This window comes from Macaca nemestrina, chromosome 9, assembly GCF_043159975.1.
Source record: "Macaca nemestrina isolate mMacNem1 chromosome 9, mMacNem.hap1, whole genome shotgun sequence".
NCBI classification, from domain to species: Eukaryota; Metazoa; Chordata; class Mammalia; order Primates; family Cercopithecidae; genus Macaca; species Macaca nemestrina.
In genome coordinates this window covers 55,903,276-55,926,107 of record NC_092133.1, presented here as the reverse complement: position 1 = coordinate 55,926,107, position 22,832 = coordinate 55,903,276, and the positions used below count along the sequence as shown (strand labels likewise).

Here is a 22,832-nt window from a genome sequence, read left to right as displayed (position 1 = left end):
ACAGTGGCATACAGTACGTGTGTTAGACACTCAATGGTTATTAAGTAGTACTACAGAAAAATAGGGGACTATATCCGTGGAGGGTTAGTCATGTAATTCAGCTAACGCTTACATGGTGTAACAGAATTGCCTACCGTGTACCAGGCCCCTTACTTTTTCCTTCCTGTAGTTGGCCCTGTGTCTTTTTTTCAGTTATTCCTGGAATTTGGGGACATGTTTTCTTATCTGAGATGTCCCCTTTCTTCCATAGCACTAAAACCCATATATAAAGGTTGGATTTAGGATTGATTTATTAATTTTAGCTTATTAGCATCCATTTATAATGACATCTTAGCCCGTGTGGTTTAGGGAAACTTCCCTGGGTTCAAATCTCCCTTTCATCTGTAATAAACAGTGTGGCCTCATGCATGCAATTTGGCCTCTTTTGTGAAGCAGTCGCAAGTCTTATTTGTATATTTTGGGGAGGATTAGTTGTCCTTCCTGCCTGTCCTCACACTCCATGTGTGTACTAAAGTTCTTTCTGATGCAGGATTATTCAAATGTGGACTGCATAACAAGAAATACATTTTTATGGTAACCTAGTCACTGATTATGTGTAATTGTATTGTGTCACTGTGATGAGTTTCATAAAACAGTACTTACATGCTTTGCACTAATTTTCTATTTAATTATATTTCATCTTTATTAAAATGTAGATCACAAAAGACTAGACTAATTTCACAATCCAGTTTGAAAAAAGTGCTCTACCTTGCCCAATGCTTTGTTCCCTCCAGGTCTGCATGGATCTGTTTCCTCTGCCTGGAACACTTTATCCCTCCTCTATCCTATCCCTGCTCAAGCCTTACTAGTGTCCCTCCTGCAGTCAGTTAGGTGTCTGTGCTGTGAGGAATTTCTATAATATTCAGACCTACTCTTGTAACATTCAGTACTCTGTTTAATTGTTTCTTTCTTATAGCTTCACTATAAGATGAAAGAGGGCTGAGACAAGGTTGACCTTAACACTGTACCCCTGGTGACTCTAACCTGTTAGCTCTCCAAAAATTGTAGCTGCTGCCACTTATACTGAAAAGTGTCATCTAATTCCTATGGTACTTTGCCCTACCTATTTTCCAGGAAAATAAGTGTGTATATTATTTAAGCCTCAAATGTCTCACTATCTTCCTTGAACTGGTTATCTGTCTCTTCAGTTATGGACATATTTATGCTCATATGTCATTTGTGATCTGGCCTCTTTAACTTTCTTCTTTGCCCATGCTGCTGTTGATGCCCTTGTATGGCATGCATCCTGCATTAGTCCAATACACCTGTATTGCATGCCTGCTGTGTATCACAAACTCTTCTAAGAAAGATGATGGGAGGTCCCTGGCCTTGAGGAGCCTGGTCCAGGGAGGCCAGTGCTGAGGGATGCACTGGGCAGAGTCCTGTGGTGGAGGAGAGGAGTGGGGCTCCCACCGTAGCACACCAGCCCCCTAGCTAGCAGAGAATGCCTGCAGGTGCTGTGAGACTGATGCAGAAGAAAAGACACCCACTGGCTAAGTGGGTCTGCATTCAGCCATGTTGCAGGGAAGCAGAGATGGGAGAGGAGGCAGAAATGAGGAGAGAAAATAGGTAGTAAAAAGTGTTTGCAGGTACTACGTAAAGATGCCAAGAACAGAAAAGAACTGTGAAGGAGATGTGAAGTTGACTCCCGGCCTCTACTTTGGGAGTCATGGAGTAAGAGGAGGTTTTGGTATCTGCTGTGGGGTGTACTTGAGGGCTTAGGCTCATCTTTACAGTGAATGCCAGATGGAAAGAAGCCACATAGCTCTACCAGGGCTTGTGCAAGCCTCAGTGCTAACCATGCTCAGTGGTTACCTTCAGCCACTAGATGATACTGGGTGACTTAAAGGGGCTTGATGGGACCCCAGCTTCCATGGGCAGCACAGGGAGTGACCCTCACTCATCTCAGTGCCCCTCACCATCTACATCTGCAGCAAATCACAGAGGCCAGGGTTTAGAATGATGAATTTGAATCCTCACGACAAAATTTTTTGAATTCATTGTCTTAATGAAGCAGGAAAATATTTAGTATATTTTAAAGTCTATCAGGAAGGAAAGAAACTTTTCACATTTCCAGTTCTTAGAATAGTGGCTCTTAAGATGTTAAAAACAGTTAATGATACTGCTAAGGAAACAAGATGGCCTTTCTGCCTTGGTTGTCTAGAAGGTAATTCATTCAAAAATATAACCAAACTGACATAGCCAGTCCCCATACAATTCTGATGCTACTTGTTTTAGAAGCTACAGCAACTAACTCTAGTGAATTATACAGATAATCTTTGTGTCCTTGTGATTTATGAGTGAACAGAGTGGCTAGTGGCTCATATTCACGTTTGCATCCTTGGGTGATTTGGTTTTACTAATCTTGTAGAACATGGTTGTATTAGTCCTTTTTCATGCTGCTGGTGAAGATATACCCTAGAGTGGGCAATTTACAAAAGAAAGAGGTTTAATTGGACTAGTTCCATGTGGCTGGGGAAGGCTCACAATCATGGCGGAAGGCAAAGAGGAGCAAGTCCCATCTTACATGGACGGCAGCAGGCAAAGAGAAAATGAGGAAGATGCAAAAGCGCAAATCCCTGATAAAACCATCAGATCTCATGAGACTTTTTCACTACCACGGGAACACTATGGGGGAAACTGCCCCCATGATTCAATTATCTCCCACCGGTTGCCTCCCACATCATGTGGGAATTATGGGAGTACAGTTCAAGATGAGATTTGGATGGGGACACAGAGCTAAACTATATCAGTGGTTGTTTCTTAAATTCACAGGTAGTGTGACCATACTGGCTCTTGTTTAGAATTCCATTCATGCTAAAAGCTGCCCTTGCAGATTCTGACAGCTAGAGGAATCCATTGAAATTGTGCTGAGTAGAGCACCTACTGATTTTTGTGTGCCATTTTGAAAACACAAAGAGCAACCATGTTCCTTGAGGAGTCACTTGCATTAAGGAAATGAAATTTAGTGACTACCATGCTTACTTTGTAGTTTAGTTATAAATACAAATTTCAGATTATGGAAGTCTTGGAATCTTTTTTAAATCAAACATTTGCAATGTAAAAGTAATCCGTTGTTCTTTCAAGGCAGTTTGGAAAACAAGTACAAAAAAGTACAAAAATGAAAAAATATGACCTAGATTGCAGTTTGCCTAGAAAAACAGCTATTGATGTTTTTCTGCATCTTCTCCTCCTCCTCTTCTTTTCTCTTCCTCTTCCTTTTAAGTGGATTTATAATTGACTGCCCTGCTCTTTAAAAAATAAAACATAATAACTTAAGTCTGCACATTTAGATAAGCCGTATTGGAGACATAATCATAGTAAACCCTGAAGTCGGTTTGGTGGGAATTTGTTTATAGCAAATCCACGGTGATGTTTCACTTGCGTGAGAAGCTTGGGTACATTCATCCCACCCACTGCTTGTCCAAGAGAGGTGGGGAGGAAACCTCAGATAACAGCTGAAAAATAAGTGGGATTTTGTGCCTTGGAAGTGAAAAAACTAGGGTCAATACACCATACTCAAAAGAAGCTTCAGGAGGCTCTCTGTTGAGTTGATTTGCTTTGGAATCCATTTGTTGGGATGTAATGAAGCCAACTAAGGGGTGCCAGCTCCAGACCTGTGAAAGCAGACTCTGAGCTCTGTCAAGGGACACAGATAAGTCTCTCTATAGGACATGAAAAAGGAGAAAAATCCCCCAGAATTCCTTTCCTAGACTCTATTTCAATTAAATAGAAAAACTCACTGTGTTCCGTCTTGTAAGACTTTATTTTGAAGCATCAGATGCCACATATAGATCAACTTGTACAGATGATGTTACATGATGGGAGGGGAAAAACTCAGTGTATTTCCTGTGTCAAAGGAGAGGCAGCTCGTCATGATCCAGTGACGTGCGTCTTCTGGTTATCCACTGGGGACAAAGACCTTGCATGTTAAATTGAAGGACACTGGTGTGCTGCAGTAGAGCAGTCAAACCCAGAGATACTGTACTGAGACTTCCTAGTTGTAATTGTGAAATACACAGGTCTTTTTCTCTATGATCAGAACAAGAACTTGCTCGATGACTTAGGTGTTCTCCCTAGCTGAACACACAGCAAATGAATGAATGGCTAAGTAAACTCGTCATCCCTATGTAAGGAAGTTGGATGAATGTGGTAATGACAAGAAAAAAATGATTTATCAAGGAAACTTCCATTTTGGATAAAGAACATCAAGTTTGCCCAAAACTTACGTTTTGGATAAATCACATTAGGGCAAGAGAAGTTGCCCTGTTGTTTTCTTAAAGAAGCTTGTTTTAACTTTAATAATATTTTGGGCTGGGAGACAACAAAGTCTTGCTATTGAAGCAGGATATTTCCCTGACCCCTTCGCAGGAGTTGTGACAGTGGTGTCTCATTTACTCAGCCCACCACTCTCAACTCCAGTGTGGGAACTGGAGTGAACAAGTGCTGCCACCGGCTGGCTGCTTAGGTACTGGCAGGGAAGAACTCTGTGCTGGCCCCATAGCAGCATTTAGGTGGGGGTGCCTGTAACTCCTGAAGCCCCAGAGGGCGTATTACAGTACTCTTTTAGTTCTGCTGTCCGTGGACGGCTTAAGTGTTAACAGTTCAGGGGCCCCTTGCTTTTTTGCGTGAGTCGGCTGCCCTCCACCAGCAAGGGCAAAGGGCCAGTGTGACAGCCTTTTGTATCTGCACTCATAGCTCCCGAGCTCTTGTCTGGCATCCAGGAAAAATGAGGTTGCACGAATGAATTGAAGGATGGGAAATATGGGGGATTTTATTGCCGATGAAAGTGGCTCTTAGTGGGAAGGGGAGCTGAAAGGGGGATAGGGCAGGTAGGTAATCTTCCCCTGAAGTCTGCCTGGATTCTTCTCCAAAGTTAGGCCGCAAGCTGTCCCTCCAAAGTCAAACCACTTCTCTCTAACCTCCAGCTGTAGTTCCGTCTACCGGCTGAGTCTGGGTTTTTTTGTTTGTTTGTTTGTTTGTTTGTTTTTATAAGCATTGGGTGGGTTGGGACAGGGCCATGGGTGGTTTAGGAAAAGGCAACATTTGAGTGGAAAAACAGGGATATGAATTCTCACTTTGAACTGTGGTTTCAGGCTTTTTGGCTTGAGGATAGGATTTTCCCAGGGACCTGCCCTTTTCTGCCTAGAATTTCTCTGCCCCCCGTCCCTGTCACTGTGTTGCCCAGGGTGGTCTCAAACTCCTGGGTTCAAGCAGTCCTCCTGCATGAGCCTCCCAAGTAGCTGGAATTACAGGCAGGCACCACCACACCCAGCAAGATGCTTATTTTAGGTAATAGTCTGATGGTAGCCACTGATCTGATAGTATATTTGCAACAGTTACAGATGTCATTTCTTTCCTAAGGCATTCTCCACTGAACTGTTGATGTAGTAAAAGAATGTATACACAATACTGTGAAACTTGCTTTCCCTCAATGGCAATTGTCTGTTAAAAGAATTCCCTTGAGTAATGAACCCAGTATGCAAATTTCTGTAATATTATGTTGATGTCAAAGTGATGAAAATGTTAAGACCAGAAACGGTATTAATCTCAGTAATTAAATGTGTGTCTATTTAAAAAGTTATTTCTCATTGAAAGCAATATTTATTGAACTGATGATAAGTTATGAAATAGTATCATTTTCATGTTAATAATGGCATATTAATATTGTCCTGAAATTATATCAGTTTCAAAGAACAAATCTAATTCTTACAGGAACATAATTTTTTAGAAGAAAAAAGATGTAAGCTGTATTAAGGTTATCTCTGAGCTGTCCGGAAAATTCTGTCTTCCAAATAACTGAACTTTCACTGTCATTTATTCTTCTGAAGGTTGATTGGCTCATTCTATATTTTAAATATGTCAGATAATACTGTACTAATGGATTGCTGTTTTTGAATGTACTATTACTTCAGTTACACTAGGAAACTCAGTTTTTTTAAGATTAGATATCTATTTTTTTTCTATTATAAAAATAGCAGATGTTGATTAAGAAATTGGGCAGGCCAGGAAAAAATAGGAAGATAAATTATCAACAGCGTAACTTTCACCCAAAGGACAGTCATATTTATCTTGCTGTATAGTTCTTTCTGATTTTTTTGTGTGTATTTTTCCTTTTGCCTGTATTTTAGATATATGTAGGCAAGTTTCTTTTCAATTATAACTTTGACCTTCTAGTCTAGAAAGTGACCGCTCTTCCTCTCCCTTTTCCTTGCTCCTCAACGGCAGACTTCTTCGGCTCTTTCTGTTCTCAGCATTGCATGGGCCGTGTGATGACCTAGAGCTTGTTCTTAAAATTCTGAAAGCAATCACAGCTTGATTAACCAAATAGACACCTGGGAGGACTCTATGGTCTGTGAACACCTGTCTTAGCTTATCTGTAACACAGACTGACTACTTGTTTTGTCTTTTTTTAAAAAGACAGTTTTCCAGAATGCAAGGGTCAGATGTCTTCCACCTTAGGAGAATTGCCAGGACTGAGCAACATTCCACTGATCACCTGTAGAGACAGCTGACACAGATATTGCTCGTTTTACCTTAGTTATCTCCATTGCTTTACTTTGTGAAGGCTTTGCCAAGGACCGCTGTGGTTTGCTGTCAGCTATTTTCATGTCAGATGCACGTAATGTATTTTAATAGCCCCCTCACAAATTCTGTTAGTCATTCTTTCCAATATATAGGCACAATCTGGATTAACTCAGATGTGTGGGAAAATAGGATGGAATGAGGTAGGATCTCTTATTATCTCTGCTCTTGTAGTAGAAGCAAAACTGTGACCATTTTTCTGACTTTGATTTAGTTTTGAATAAGTATATATTTTGAAAATACATACTTATATTTTCCCAAGTGATGTTGATGTACCCGCAGGTCAGCACTTTGAACACTTGAACATCTATGAAATCACATAGTAAAGTGATAGGAGATGGGGCTAAGCTTTTAGTGGCCTTTAGACATAGCCTTTAGATATAGCCTAACCTGGAAGGCTTTGGGAAGTTGTTGTGTTAAATCCCCAACACACTGTTGTGTTTTCTTAGGACTTGCCTCTTATTAAAAAAAAAAAAAAAAAAAAAAAAATCTGTCCAGCTTAAGAGTTTGATTAATGTGGATCTTAAAGCATTCTGCTGTCTTTTTCTTTCCTTTTTTTTTTTTTTTTTTTTTTGAGACAGGGTCTCGCTCTGCCACCCACTTTGGAGTACAGTGGCACAATCATAGCTCACTGCAGTCTCAAGCTTCTGGGCTCAAGAGATCCTCCTGCCTCAGCCCCTTGAGTAGCTGGGCCTGGAAGCGCGTGGCACTGCATCCGACTCATTTTTTATTTTTTTGTAGAGACGGGATCTCACTGTGTTTCCCAGGCTTTAAGTGCCTGGCAAACTTTGTGTTCTATTTATATGATAGCCTTTATTTCATAGGCTTCCCCTTCTCTTTATTATGCCTGGATTAATGCATGCCTTAGTTATAATGGACTGCTTTCCAAAATTTGTTTTATAAATCAGATGTTTGGGTTTCGAAACATATTTTCCCATAGTAATGATGATAATAAGGTACTTAGACTAAAACCTTTCAAAGCAGATTGAAAAGTTTCACTAAAACCTTTCAAAATCCTATAACTGAGTATAATATTTAGCTAGAGTTCTCATCCGACTTTTTTGCCAAACATTCCTTACTCCCACCCCAGCATCGTAGTCCTCTTTAAATGGAAAAATGCAATAGTAAGAAAGAACTGTGGTAGCATTGAGAGCCACCTCTCGGCTGCCCTACTCCCTTGCTGCTTCTTTGGGTGGTGGTCAGGATCTGTCTACTGAGAAGACACAGGTAGGACTGGCTGTGAATTCAAATAAGCCAGATGCATTTTTATATATTGAGTTTATTCATTGAAGAAGTTCTAAATTTATTTTGGGAACATAATAAGAACTCCTGGTCTGATGTTAATTAACCTGCAGTGAAAAGTAGAGCTACTCAAGAGGAGTAAAGAATTTGGCAGTTCATTGAACTGACTTAATTACAAAGCAGGCTTTCCAATGAATATTCAGCTCCAATGAATAAATCAGCTATATCCCTTGGTGCTGGGTGCTTGTGGAATAATCACAGTACGGGACTTGGGTTAGCCTGAGAATTAGATGTTTGGTAAGGGATGAGTGGGGTACATATTGCATGAACACCAATTTTTTTTTATGTGATCAGATATTATTAGAAAGGATGTGGAAGGGAGATTATTACAGATAGAGACCAGCATATTGAAAGCACTGTATCACTCAGCTTTTTACACCTGAAGCAAGAATTTCCAACTTATTACCCTGGAAACTTAACATGTATTATGAGATTGTGCAATGACCAGGACACTAAGCATTGAAAATCTGTTTTTACTGTTTTATGTTCACTTTGGCTCTAAATATGTAGGATTTGGAATTAGGTGGGAAGGAAGTGGTGGGGACACTGATAAAGAACTTATCAAGCCTGTAATCCCAGCACTTTGGGAGGCCAAGACGGGAGGCCAATCATGGTGGTCAGGAGATCGAGACCATCCTGGCTAACACGGTGAAACCCCGTCTCTACTAAAAAATACAAAAACTAGCTGGACGAGGTGGCGGGCGCCTGTAGTCCCAGCTACTCGGGAGGCTGAGGCAGGAGAATGGTGTAAACCCGGGAGGCGGAGCTTGCAGTGAACTGAGATCTGGCCACTGCACTCCAGCCTGGGCAACAGAGCGAGACTCCGTCTCAAAAAAAAAAAAAAAAAAAAGAACTTAAGGGGAAATAAACCAAGGGACTCAATATGATTTCTTCTAATTTCTCTGCTCTTTAATGTCAGCCAGAGCTCCTCAGCAATGCTGAAAAGTTGAGATTTTTAAAACTGAAAAAACAAGAGGCCCTGCTCTTTGCAGGGTTAAAGACAATATAGAGTCCTATAGCACTGCCAGTCTATGTAATGAAATACGGTAAGTCCTCACTTAACATTGTCAGTATAGTTCTTGGAAACTGACTTTAAGTGAAACAACATATATGAAAATCAATTTTACCAGAAGCTGATTGATATAAACAAGACTTAAGTTCCTGTGACATATTTCTGGTCACAAAAACATTATCACACTTCTAAATAAAGACGCGACGTAATTCTAATGTTAAACATTGAAACAAATGTGAGTTATGCATATATTAAAGAAAGATTAATGAAAACCATTAATTACCCCATTTTTAGTGAATCAGTGAGTGATGGTCATAGTAGTGATGTGTTAAATCAAGGATAAATGTTTGCAAAGTAAAAATTGTAAGGAGCACCTCCTCCCAACTCACAGTTCAAAAGCAAATAGAAACAATTACAGCGGCTTGCTGCACACTTGCATACTGCATCATTGATTTTCATGCATTTGTATGATTGGCATATACTTTATGAATTTGTATTTTATAATAATTTGTACTCATTCATTTTCTAATGTGCTTATTCCAGTTCAGATCAAGGGTGGCTGGAGCCTGTCATGGCAGCTCAGGGCACAAAGCAGGACCCAACCCTGGACAGGGCACCAACCCATTGCAGGACACACTTATACACACACTCTCACTCACTCCAGAGGGACCATGTAGACATGCCGATTGCACATCTTTGGAATATAGAAGTAAACTCGAGTATCTGGAGAAAACCCTCACAGACATAGGGAGAACATGTGAACTCTATATAGACAGAGGCCCCACTGAGAATCTGCTTTTTTCTTCCCCCCTCGTCAACGTTATAATAACAGGACGTTGAACATGCAAGGACCTACTGTACTTGAGAATCCACACTGCTGAGCTGGGGCCTCCTGTGTTGCCTGCGTCGTGGAAATAAATTAGTAGAGCAAATTGGGACAGCAAACCCAGGTTTCACACCCAGAGTGCCCGGGTTTGCTGAGGTGGGCAGTAGATTGATAGCTGGTAACTCTACCAACAGATGCCAGGAAGGAGCCAAGACTCACATAGAGCTCCACCATGTTTCCTGATCTTGTCTGTTTCCAAAATTGCTCATAGACTCCCTAAACTGCCCTTATTTCCCTGGCATCAGCTACCCCCAACTCTGCTACTCCCAAGTATTGTTGGCAAAGGAGATAGGCCCACAAACCACAGCATGATTTGCTCTAAATCCATGTTTCCCTCAAGTTCCTCTGTAATTGCTGGTTGGACAGGACCCAGCAATTTTGGCTGCCATGGTGACCAATATCCGTTCCTATCTTGGTGGTATGACTGCCTGAGTCATGTCGTCTTGCAGGCTAGTGGTTTCCTCAGTTTTAAAATGATGATTTGCCTTGCTGCTTCTAGCTCTAAATATGTGTGACAGAACTAGCTCTGACTGAAGACAGCTACTGTCTTGACACTGGGCAGGGAATGACAGAATGGGTAGGCCAGAAAGGGACCTGAGGCATCATTCAGGCCAAACTTCTCATTTCATAGATGAGGGCATCGGGGCTACAGCAGCTGAGTGACCTGCTCAGAGTCACATGCCTCATTAGTTACATATGGGTAAAGACAGCTTTGTCTTGATTTTGCTTCTCAGAGTTATTGATTAGTGTTACGAGTATTTACTCTAAAAGTAATTGAGCAGGCATTTCTCCACTAAACATCGTACTGCAAAATGATGCCTGCTTGAATTTTTTTCTTGCTTATCAACTATCTCTACCTCCTATGATGCTTTTAAACACTGGAATTGGGATCCTTAAAGGTAAATGCCTCATAGTTATTTGTTTAAATAAACATAATTCTGAGGCTAGAGGCAGTGGCTTATGCCTGTAATCTCAGCACTTTGGGAGGCCAAGGCAGAGGATTGCTTGAGGCCAGGAGTTCAAGACCAACCTGGGCAACATAGCAAAAACTCATCTCTCCAAAAAGAAAAAATGAGCCAGGTGTGGTGGTGTGTGCCTGTAGTCCCAGCTACTTGGGGGGCTGAAGCAGGAGGATTGCCTGAGCCCTGTGGGTTAAGGCTGCAGTGATCCATGATCGTGCCACTGCACTCCAGCCTGGGCAACAGAGCATGAGACGTCTCAAAAAAAGAAACGAAATGAAATGACTGTTGATTGTACTTCAAAGCTTGGCCAAAAAGTATGATGAATGCAGAGAATCACGAAGTTTAATAGGAGTCATACAAGGGTTCCAGGATTTCTCACTGTTGCTGCAGGTAGGAACTGTTTAACATTCTGAGGAGCATTTGCACGTTAATGGGGTCCCAACTTTGCAGCACAATATATTTGACTTATTTTGACACCCTGCACCTCCCCCTTTTTGCCCTTGAATTTCTCTTCAGAATCACATTCTGCCATGCAAAAACAACATATTTTGAAACTCTGTTTCCAGTTTGCTATGTAATCATGGCTTATTCACTTGTCAAATAAGCCCTCTAATACATATTGATGGCCTATAAGGTGCCAGATGTTATTCTAGATACTGGGGATACACCAGTGAATGAAACAGACAAGACAAGTCCCTTGTAGAACTTAACATTCTGGAGGGCTGGAACAGAAATGGAACGGATATCCAAATATAGTGATTATCATAGCCAAAAAGTGTTGAGTGCTTTCTAAGTGCCAATTAATTATCAATGGTTTACCTAGATTTACAAATGTAATGCTCACTGTAATCATATGAGCCAGACATTATTTTTGTCCTTCATTTTGCAAATGATAAAATTATATCTGGTTAATTTTCTCAACATTTTCTAACTAGTGATTGATAGAGCTGGGATTTGAACCTAGGCATTTGGCTCAAAGTCTATGATCATAAGACAGAAGTGTAATTACAGGAGTCTCCCCCCGATGCATTGGCTGCTGTTTTGTGACTGTACCTAAGTTTGTAGGAAATATTTTAAATATTCAAATGGCCAGTTGTTTCTACAGCTATTTTTATGGCTTTCAGAGGAGAAAAGCCTAGAGCTCTGTCATCATATGAGAGTGTGCTTCCCATCTGTTTGAGACCTCCTTTTTTCTCTAAATTTAGAACGTGATGATACCATTATCCTTATATCATTTCCTCTCAGGTCTTGATTGTTCAGGTTCTAAGGCAGCTGATTTTATGCATATTCATTCTGGTTCAGATGTGGAACAAGTAGCTGCTCACCTTCATGTGGCTGTCCTGTGCTCCTGTATGAATATGGGCGAGTCTTTTGCTCTCTGTGAGCTCCTTAAGGACCTTGGGTGGTGTTGGTAGTACCAGTCATCTCAGGGGATTGAGATTGGTGCTTCTTAAGACTAAGCTACCAAGAGTTTCAGAAAGGGGAACGTCATTTGGCTGTAAAAATAAAACCACACTTTGGATATTCTGATGTTTGATTGCTTTAAAAGACTACATTTTATTCATCTTTTTGGTTCTGCCTTATGTATACACACAGGATCTTTGGATGAGGAGCTTGCCTCTGTGACCCACTAAGGAAATGTGAAATCTATTAACATCTTTGTGCAATCAAGAATAATTTGTTGACTCAACCGTTGAAATGGTGAATTGCCACTGGTTGAAGAAATAACATGGAGACAGTAGCACAGGCTCTCTGCATTAAGAAAATTTTGTTTTAATTGTTTAATATGTCAAGTATAGAGAATGATAGAACACATGTCCTCTACTCATTGCTATGAAACCTTATTGCACTTTCAGTCTCTCTTACCAGCCCTCTTTTTCCACATATCTTTTTTATACTATTTCACAAGTATATAATTGTTTGATTTACTGTCTTGACTCCCACTAAAAGGAAGATCCATGAGGGCAGAAATTCCTGACTCCTTGGTTCACTGCTATGTCCCCATTATCCAGTCATTGTTCTCAGTATTTACTACAATATTGATTAATTGAATTTTCTCATGTTTGCTTCATTGAAATAGAACACTGTTGGGGTTCCCTCCCCAACTGCAAAGCCTCCCCCCAAATCAAATTTTCTTCTTTCCGTAAATCCTTAGAGTAACCAGTATTGTGGATTTGGTGTTTATCATCTTTTGTGCATGTTTTTATATCTTAGTACATGTTTATTTATCTCCATTAGCCAGTATGTAGAGTTGTTTGGGAGCTTTTAAGAGTTGTTTATATAAATAGTAATATAACCTTTCTGACTTCTGTAAGAGACAAGCCCGGAAGGGTAACTCTAAGCCCGGAACTGTAAGGGACAAGCCCAGAAGAGTCCTGATATGACTACTACACCAAACTCCCCTAAAGACCTCTCCGAGAAGGACTTTCCACATGCCTCGAATAAATGCGGAAACAAGGAATGCATTTCATGTACCAGACAACAATTAAGCATTAACATCCGAGAATGAAACTGTCTAGTTTTTTTCAAAGTTTAAGAACTAGAGGCACTTAATATGTTTGTGCCAGAAAATTGGCCACATGCTTGCAGTTTTCTCCAAGAAAAGGGGTCCTAATTGTTCAATCAAAAAATATATTAACAAAGTATAAGTGGCCTGACATTTTGGCACACTTTTTTCCTTCCTTTAGTTGAGACGGGAGAAGATTGACCTTGAAAATACATTGGAACAAGAACAAGAAGCACTAGTTAATCGCCTCTGGAAAAGGATGGATAAGCTTGAAGCTGAAAAGCGGTTTGTTTAGTCTTGCTGTTCAATATATGGGGGGGGGGTGTGTGTGTGTGTGTGTGTGTGTGTGTTGCTGTTCTGGGTGTGACTGAGGGATAGCAGTAAGACACCTTAATTCTTTGGTGATGCACATTTTAATTGGCCAAAGGAAAAAATATGTTGAAAGCCTTCTGAACTATTCCCATGTTGGGCACCTCTTTATTGTTTGCTATCATACTGTCCCAGTAGAATTTCTTTTCATTTGGTGTTACAAGGCTGTGAGAGAATTAGTCATGCTGCTGTTGTTCACGTTAAAGTCTTTTCAAGGATGGTTGCAATTTCAACTTTCCACCTTATTGAACTGGCTTCCTCAGTTGTTTTCTAAAGTATATAGGGTATACTATGTACTATTATTTATACATCTCTGGCATTTACTTTATTAGGAAGCCTGAGATTTTAATAGTAAAATTGTTTTAAAGCCTACTGTAAAGAAATACCTTTACATACTTAAGACTAGAATTCTTTGTGTAAAATGTATATACTTGCAAGTGGAATGTCACTCAACAGCAAACATTTCTTAAACCCCTTTGTGCAAGATAGTTAGGCCCTTGTTTTCAAGCACTGAGTACTTTGGGAGTGTATGGGGCAGGGCGTGTAAGAATGGGAAGAAGATTCTGTATGTGGAATGTGTGTATGGGTGTAAAAAGTGAGTTTTTAAAAAATGGTCATTAATCCATTTCACCAAGATCTTTTGTTTGCTACCCAGAGTCTTTCCTCCTTAAGTATTTGGTTTGGGTGCATATTTGTAATTGTTTTGAGTTCATGTCTACATTTGCAAAATATAGGCATACCACATAGCTTTAAGAAAAGTGAAAATTAGAGCTATATCTATAAGAAATACTTGTATAATCATATCCACTCTGCTTTGCTGATACGTATTATTGTAGCAACAGTAACAAGTTGAATTATGAAAAGTCATTCTATGTAATAAATGCAGGAACCATTATAATATTTTAACACACTATTTTTCTCAAGGGTAGACCTGGATGGAGGTAACTCAGTTTGCTCTTGGACAAACTCAAAGGTACAAAGTAAAAACAAAACAAAAACCCCAGCAGCTATGGAAAGGGATTTAGAGATCTGTTGCCAAAGGAAGACTTTGTAGAAGGCAGTTGGAGGTTTTACATGTATTAGTGCCAAATTATTGGATTGAACAGTATGGAAGTTTTCATTTTGTAGGTCAAAGCTGTTGAATATCATCATTCAACATAAAAATAATTGGTAAAGAAGGTGGCACTTTTAATTATTAACCTGATAATTCTGGTTTTGTTTTTAACTTTTTACCTTTGCTGTGCCCAAAAGCAAAGGGCACCTAGTCCAGTTTGCCATTACCTTGCAATTAGTTTTGCAGGAGGGAATTTTAGAAGTTGAGTCTCTGTTACTTTACCCTCCAAGGAGATTCATAGTATCTTAGAAGATAAGAAAGTGGAATTTCCTCAGCATCTTCATGCACTAAACCCAAGAAGTTGAACATTGAGTCAGCAGATAATTCTAAGTGCATACTGTATTCCAGGCATAATTATCAGATCCAGATGTTAAATAAAGACTCTTCAGTATTGTTTAATTACCAGTAGTCATTTAAAAGGAAAAAAGGAGATTAGAATCAGCTCTGCCCTTTGGCCTGAGATACCAGATAAGAGCAACCAGAAGTTTGATGTAAAATGGGCAGAGGAATTAAGCAACCCTGTGAATTCTGGCAGTAAACAGGAGCTTGCTTTCAAAACAAACCTGCCAGCTAGTGTGTTGTTTTGTCTTTTCAAGGAAAACTGTTTGTCATTGTTGAAATTTTTCTTTTCAATGAAGAATCCTGCAGGAAAAATTAGACCAGCCCGTCTCTGCTCCACCATCGCCTAGAGATATCTCCATGGAGATTGATTCTCCAGAAAATATGATGCGTCACATCAGGTTTTTAAAGAATGAAGTGGAACGGCTGAAGAAACAACTAAGAGCCGCTCAGTTACAGCGTACGTAGCCTCTGGTTTCACTAGTTTTATGCCCGTAGAATTAATAACTTTACCAAATATAGGGTATTACCAATATTGAATTACCATTGACTATGCAATAATTAAATTCATATATTACTGATGCATGTTTACCTAAGTTTATTATCCTGGAATGGATTCTTTTTTTTTTTTTTTTTTTTTTTTTTTTTTTTTTTGAGTGTTATAGTAGGGGAGAACAAAACCATTTAGAATACTTCCAGAAAATAATTCAAGTAATTTCAGCAACATCCAGGATCACAGGTAACATTTTAAATCTTCTCTGCCATGTTTATCTCTAGGATTGTGCTGACAAAAATATTGCAGCAGACCTCAAAGCACTTTCAAAATATTAAGGCAGAGAGTAGTTTACCTTCCTTACTACTACATTCAACCTTAGCTGACATTTGTTCATGCTATTTGAAGAGTAAATGCTTTTGAAATGTATACTTAATATTTTGGAAGAGGCTAAGATGTTGAATTGAAAAATTAAAGGACTAGATTTCTGAATACTTGATTAGGTCCCTGTGTAGTTTCTTGGGTCTCTCCTATTTGTTTGTTTTTGGCTGTTCAAATTTATTTTTTTGAACAGATAATTCAGTGAAAGGTATGCAGTGAAAAAAATGTGTCTTCCTCTCATTCCTAGTCTCTAGCCACCCTATTCCCACAATTTATACATTTGTACTGTATTCTTCCAGATATATTTGTATGTAAACTTATTTATACAAATACAGTTGACCCTTGAACAACATGGGTTTGAACTGTGCTAGTTTACTTATATTGTGGAATTTGTTTTTCAATAAATACAGTTGTCCATTCACATCTGGAGGTTCTGCATCCAAAACCAAAGATGGATGGAAAATACAATATTCATGGGATGTCAAATCTGTAGGTGTGGAAAGCTGACTTTTCCTATCTGTGGGTTCCTCAGGGCTGACTGTGGGACCTGAGTATGCACACATATTGATATACTTGGGAGTCACAGGTTCTGAGGGACAGCTGTAGTAATACAATGAACACACTCCTTTTTACACCTTTCTTTTTTCACTTACTATGCATTGTAGTTTTTCCCCTGCCGATACACACAAAGCTGCCTTCATCCCTTATTTAAAGGCTGCATAGTATTTGATTGTATGGATATGCCATAATTCAACTAGTTCCATACCAGTGGCCCTTTTTTGGTTGCTATGCTACAACCACAATGAACATTTCTGTACACATGTTTGATACCTGTGCAAGAACACCTTCAGGATGGATTCCAGAAAGGGGATTTGTTGGGCCACATGGAATATGCATTTTAAAAAGTTCAGTGGTTCTTACCTTTGTTTTCTTCTCTGAAGTTCCTTACAAATTCCTGTGCCGTGGAGCATCTGGGATGGTGCATCAGCATCATCCTTGGAGCCTTTGAGAAATATGGTGTGGTACTTTGCTATTTCTGCTATTAGAAATTACCACAAACCTAGAGGCTCAAAACAATACAAACTTACCATCTTACAGTTCTAAGATGGGACTCGCTAGGCTAAAATCAGGGTGTCATCAGGGCGGCCATCCTTCTGGAGGTTGTTGGGGAGCCTGTTTCCTCGCCTTTTCCAGCTCTAGAGGCTGCCTGGATTCCCTGGCTCGTGGCCCCTTCCTTGCAATCGTACCACCCCACCTCTGCCTCTGTTGTTACATCTTCTTTTCACTCTGATTCCCCTGCCTCCCTTTATTAGGATCCTTGTGATTATGTTGGGCCCACTCTGATAATCTAGGATAATCTACCCATCTGAAGCGCCTTAACTTAATCACTTCTGTGAAGGCCCTTCTGTCAAGTGAGGTTAGTAGCATTTATAGGTTTTGGGGATTAGCATGTGGACATCTTTAGAGAATCATGATTCTAGCACCATACAGGTTTCTGGGCTTACTCCATGGAGTAAAAAAGGGGCATATTAAAAATATATGTATAAGTAATCCTGATGTGAACCTCAGGTTGATAATTACTATGTGTGTTCATTCAGTGAAAATCAAATGAGATATACCAAATAGTTATGAAATATTAATTATTTTAAGATTTTTGAGTTTTTACCATGTGAGTACACAAATATCTTTCAGCACCTTCCTGAACTCTTTCCAGTGCTGTCAGTTTGCATTTTTCCTCCTCATTTATACTGCTCCATTGTGACCCTAGCAAAAATTTTAGAAGGAATTTGGGGAGAATTTATGCTTACTACTGTCTCCATGCTGCACTGTTTAGCCTCTGAAGAGACTGCAGATACTAACAGAGGCATTTGTAAGTGCTATTTCCGATTTTGTGAGGACAGAGAAAGCTGAACTAAAGAAGCAGCAGTGGCACTTAGCTGCTTGCAGTGATTGGATTGGGCCTAAAGGATGTGTTAATGACTTTTCATCATCCATTCCTTGCATTCTCCTTAGGTTAGATGACCTGGGCCTCTTTTGGATGCAGCTGTGGGAGGTGGCTCCTCATCCTCCAAGCCTGACTGCATCTGAACTTGAACGTCTCTCTCAACAGTTCTCAGTCATGTTTGAATGTTGGCATCTCCTGGCCAGCTTTTGATAGACCAGTGGCTAGGACTTATCCTTGGAATTCTGACTTAATGGGCTTGGGGTATGGTCTGGGCACTGGTATTTCCTAACCATGAACTTGAAAGGGAATGCAAGCCATGCAGACCTTTGGATCATTTGGGAGCCACCTCTTTGGAATCTTTGTGGAAGTCATCCTCAGTTCACACCATCTTTGACTAAATAGAGTAAATCCTTACTTCACATCATCCTTGGGTTCTTGGAAACTGAGACTTTAAGTGAAACAACTTACTGTATAACCAAACCAATTTTACCATAGGCTTACTGATACAAAGAAGAGTTAAGTTCCTGTCGCATACATATGTTGTTTCACTTAAAGTCACAGTTTCTAAGGATCTGTGGATGATGTTAAGTGAGGGCCTACTATATTGGGAGATGGCTGTAGACCTGGGGAGATACAAGCTGTGGCCCCTAAGTACTAGGGAGCTCTGTGTGCAAGAGGAAGGAGGAGGACTCATAGGAACAGATCCAGTCAGGTGATGCTGTGTGCCAGCAGGGGGCAGCCAAGGAATGCTCTGGTGACAACCTTCTGTGTATGAGTCTGTGACACCAAGAGGTGTTGGGCCTGGTGCCTTCTCTGTGCCTCTGTCTTCTAGGTCAATTGCTGAACTGCCAGGAAGTCTTCCCAGCCAGTCACTGCAGGGGACATTCTTATCTATAGATATATTGTTTAAGGATCCCCCTGCTGAGTTCCCAACCCCCCCACCCCCGGCCACCCCAGTGCTAAAGGATTGCAATCATTTTCTTTGAAAGACAGTGTTCTCTGGTTATTGTTCTTGGAGCCTCACTAATCGTTAATTCTGCAAAGGATTCCATGGCAGTCTCCAGCACCTTTCCTGTAAAAGGCATTATAAGATTCCTATTATGGAAAAGAAGGTCAGCGTGCTCTGACAGTCACCCTTCTAGTTCTAGAAACAGCAAATACTCTAAGGGGTCAATCTTTTGTTTCCTGTAGAGCTAAGTGAAAAATTCTGCATGCTTGCATATTTGGGATGAAATAATTTAGTCATTTATATTAAAAGTGTACTTTGTAAATATTTTCCCAGCATGCCTTCAATTAAAGAGATTTTTGCGTCTGGATTAGACAGCAGGGTTTCTGGCTGTGTTGAAACAGCCAAGGGATTTAGTGTTTAGTGCACGTAATAGTGTTTAATAATTTTGATATTTTTATTTGAATTTCTAAAATAAGGATATTCAAGAGCTTTTGTATATTCTGTAATGATGCTGTCTTGGAAACCATTGAATACTTATCAGAAGTATTTATTGGCTAAAATGTCAGACTTTTGTAGAGTTGCTTAAAACTAAAACTAATTTGATGGGCATTGAGAGTTGAAATAGAGTCAGTCTGTGGGAGAAAAATGCTCAATGTGGCATACAGCTCCTTCCTTCTTCCCTAAATTTGGACCGAACTGACAATATGGAACAGCAGCCTACAGGAAACTCTCTTAGATGTGCTTATGGCCACTCTGAATTTGTAACTGCTTTTCAGAAAAGATAAGTATATGGAGATTTTACTTTTCCCAAGTTCATTGACAAAGACAAGGAAAAGAAATGAAGCAAGAAGATGGGTAGACACCACATTTTGTATTAGATAATTCTGGTTACTTGGTAGCAGATTCTGCGTGAGATAAACCAGAAAGGAATGGGGGCGGCGGGGAGGTTGTCAAAAGAGGAAGGAAGACGTGTTTTTCTTTTTTTGGAAGGTTGCGGAGTATGGCACAGAATCTTGTGAAGAATAACCTCAGAAGGACAAGAGTTTTGATGGCTCCAGGGAACTTAGCTGGAGGAGACCCTGGATCCCCATAAAGATGTCAGTTCCCCATTTCAGATTCCTGGGAGAGGTGGTCTAAGTGGCTCAGCCTGGGTCCAACATCTAGTCCGGGAGCTAGTCAGCTCTGTCCTGGGAGATGGGTGCTGTAGCAGAGACCTGGATTTGTGGGAGAGCTCCTGAGGAAAGGGTATTTGTCATAAGCAAGATGCCATCCCAAGAGGTGCCAGCTATATACAGGTCTTCGCCTGCCCTCTGTCGTAGCATGGGCGTGAGACAGGGTGACAGACAGCCACACACATACCACAAATTAGACTTGGAAATATTAATCTAAAGTTTTCTGGTTTACTATGTCAATGTCTATTCTCATGAAAAGAATGTTAACTGTTATCACATGTGTTCTAGTACGGTGGTTCTTGGTGTGCCACCACCGCTGTGCACAGCGGGGATGCCAACAGGTGTCACAGGTTCCCCTAGACGGCTCGCTGTGTCTGGAGTTGAGAGGCAGCCAAATTGAGGTCTGCCCGTGGGCAGAATCTGGGCCTCCCTCCTTTCCCAGCTCCAGCAATGTAGAGAAGAGCTCTGGTAGTGGCTACTTGTAGACTCAGCTACAATTCCACCATTTCCTCGTCTACTTAAAGCACTTTAGAAAGCAAATGAGGGGGACTGACAATGCCTAACCTGCCAACACTGCCTTTTATATTTTTTTCTAAATGCAAATCATTGGTAAACTTTTATACTTGAGATAAACTTTAAATCCATATCTCATATATGTGCAGGAGAATGAGAAAGACCATCTTTTTTGTTTCTTTGTTTTTTGAGACAGAGTCTTGCTATATTGCCCAGGCTGAAGTGCAGTGGCTCAGTATTGGCTCACTGCAACCTCCACCTCCCGAGTTCAAGGAGTTTTCCTGCCTCAGCCTCCCAAATAGCTGGGATTACAGGTGCCTGCCACCACGTCCGGCTAATTTTTGTATTTTTAGTTGAGACTGAGTTTCACCATGTTAGCCAGGCTGGTGTCGAACTCCTGACATCAGGTGATCCACCTTCCTCAGCCTCCCCAAGTGCCAGGATTACAAGTGTGAACCACCATATCCGACCAGAAAGACCATCTTGTAACAATTCACTCTGTCTGTGGCATAGGGGCTGAACTGAAGTCTCCTTTTTTCAGATTTGGATATGATTGCATGAAACATGGTTTAATTGAAAACTCTGACTTTTCAGATTCAGAGAAAATGGCACAGTATCTGGAGGAGGAACGTCACATGAGGGAAGAGAACTTGAGGCTGCAGAGGAAGCTGCAGAGGGAGATGGAGAGAAGAGAAGCCCTCTGTCGACAGCTCTCCGAGAGTGAGTCCAGCTTAGAAATGGATGACGAAAGGTGTGTGCATGTCCTATGAGCCTTGTTTTTGTTTAAAAAATAAAACCCAGGTTCTACAGGGGTTTTCTTTGGTATCCTGTTAGGTGTATAAGGGGATAGCTTAAATATGTATTTATTGTGCTAATGAATGCCACTGCATTATAATAGATGCTGAGAATGGGATAAAGATTGAACATTTTCCTTAAACACAAAAAGATGAAAAAAATCACCTCTAAAATTATTTGGTGGGGAGAGAAATGGAGACAGCGTTATATTAGAGAAGGAGCAGAGTTTGCATTTGTTGTTGAATTAGTTTAATCCAGTGTTATATTTGTTTAAAGCATGGGCACATATTAATTCCTGTACTGTACAAGGATAAAGCAAGCTATAGTGCAGCTCCAGGAAAACAGTGCATTTATAGGTTGAAAAGAATCAGCAGGGACACAGGTGGAGGTTGTTGAAATCCCCAGGACTTGTCTTAACACACTTGATAACTTTTGAGCCGTTTTGTAGCCACTTAAAAAAAAAATAAAACTAATGGATTGTATTCATCTGTTCAAACCTAAGCAGTGAATCCCCTCATTGCCCCACTGTGAGTGATCTGGAATGAGAGACCCATCCTTTGGTTAAGTAGCAGAAATGGTCTCAAGTGTTTGTGCCTCATCCAGTTCTCCTCCCTCTTCCTCCTCTCTAAACTTGGGATAAGGTAGTGGTAAGAAAACAAACAAATATAATTGGAAAAAAATGTTTAATCTGTGGAGAAACCCAGAAGTTAGAGAATTACATTTCTGCAAGGAAATTATCTCTTCTGGATCAGGGATGTCCTGGCGTTACATGGGCCATATCTTAGTGTGAGAGGTAAGACTGAGTATTCTTGGGGGTCCCTCCAGCAGGACTGGGCATTCGGTGTCTGAAACCAGGGCTACTCATGGCTGTGACAAGTAGTACTGTCTGTTGATGCCAATACAAGCTGTCTGAAACATACAGACAATGTTAGCACATCCGCATTCTGTTTCTGTTATGGAATATATTTAGAGGACTAACAACGCTGTTGATCAGTTTGCTGTGGACAGTGACATTATTGTTTAAAGAAAAATTTAAGATTATCTGTAATGAAAGTCTATATTTTTATAATGAGAAAAAAAGGAAAACAATAACAGGTTATCCTATTTTAAATACCTATGTATATGCCTCTTCATTGGGAAATAATAAAAGATTATTCTTTCTCAAAACTTTGCCTTATAAAACTACAGTTCCCTATTCTTTCTAAAATCTATATCCCTTAAGAACTATTTGACTAAAACTGCCAGCTAGAATACTAAATAGCTTATTAACTACCTTCAGATACAGATCATATATAGCATCTGGGACCCAGTTTGGGGTAAGATACACTCTGAGGAAATAGTGTCTTCTGACTGCAGTGTCACTAGTGAAGCAGTTTCAGCCTTCCAGATAAATATTTTTTTCCAGAACCGGTATTCATTTCAGAAAGTTTGCCCTACCTTTTGTAGGTCAGATTATCCACAGCTGCCCAA

General features: G+C 40.3%; 1 protein-coding gene across 1 annotated transcript in view; it reads left to right on the top strand.

Annotated features, from left to right (window-relative positions):
- The window catches only part of LOC105466185 (coiled-coil domain containing 6), a 116,149-nt gene that overhangs the window by 80,979 nt on the left and 12,338 nt on the right, over positions 1 to 22,832 (top strand). The window contains exons 4-6 of the mRNA XM_011715208.3: positions 13,474 to 13,577; positions 15,414 to 15,574; positions 21,162 to 21,318. Of these exons, the coding sequence (XP_011713510.1) occupies positions 13,474 to 13,577; positions 15,414 to 15,574; positions 21,162 to 21,318 (422 nt within the window). The remainder of the gene's footprint in view (positions 1 to 13,473; positions 13,578 to 15,413; positions 15,575 to 21,161; positions 21,319 to 22,832) is intronic.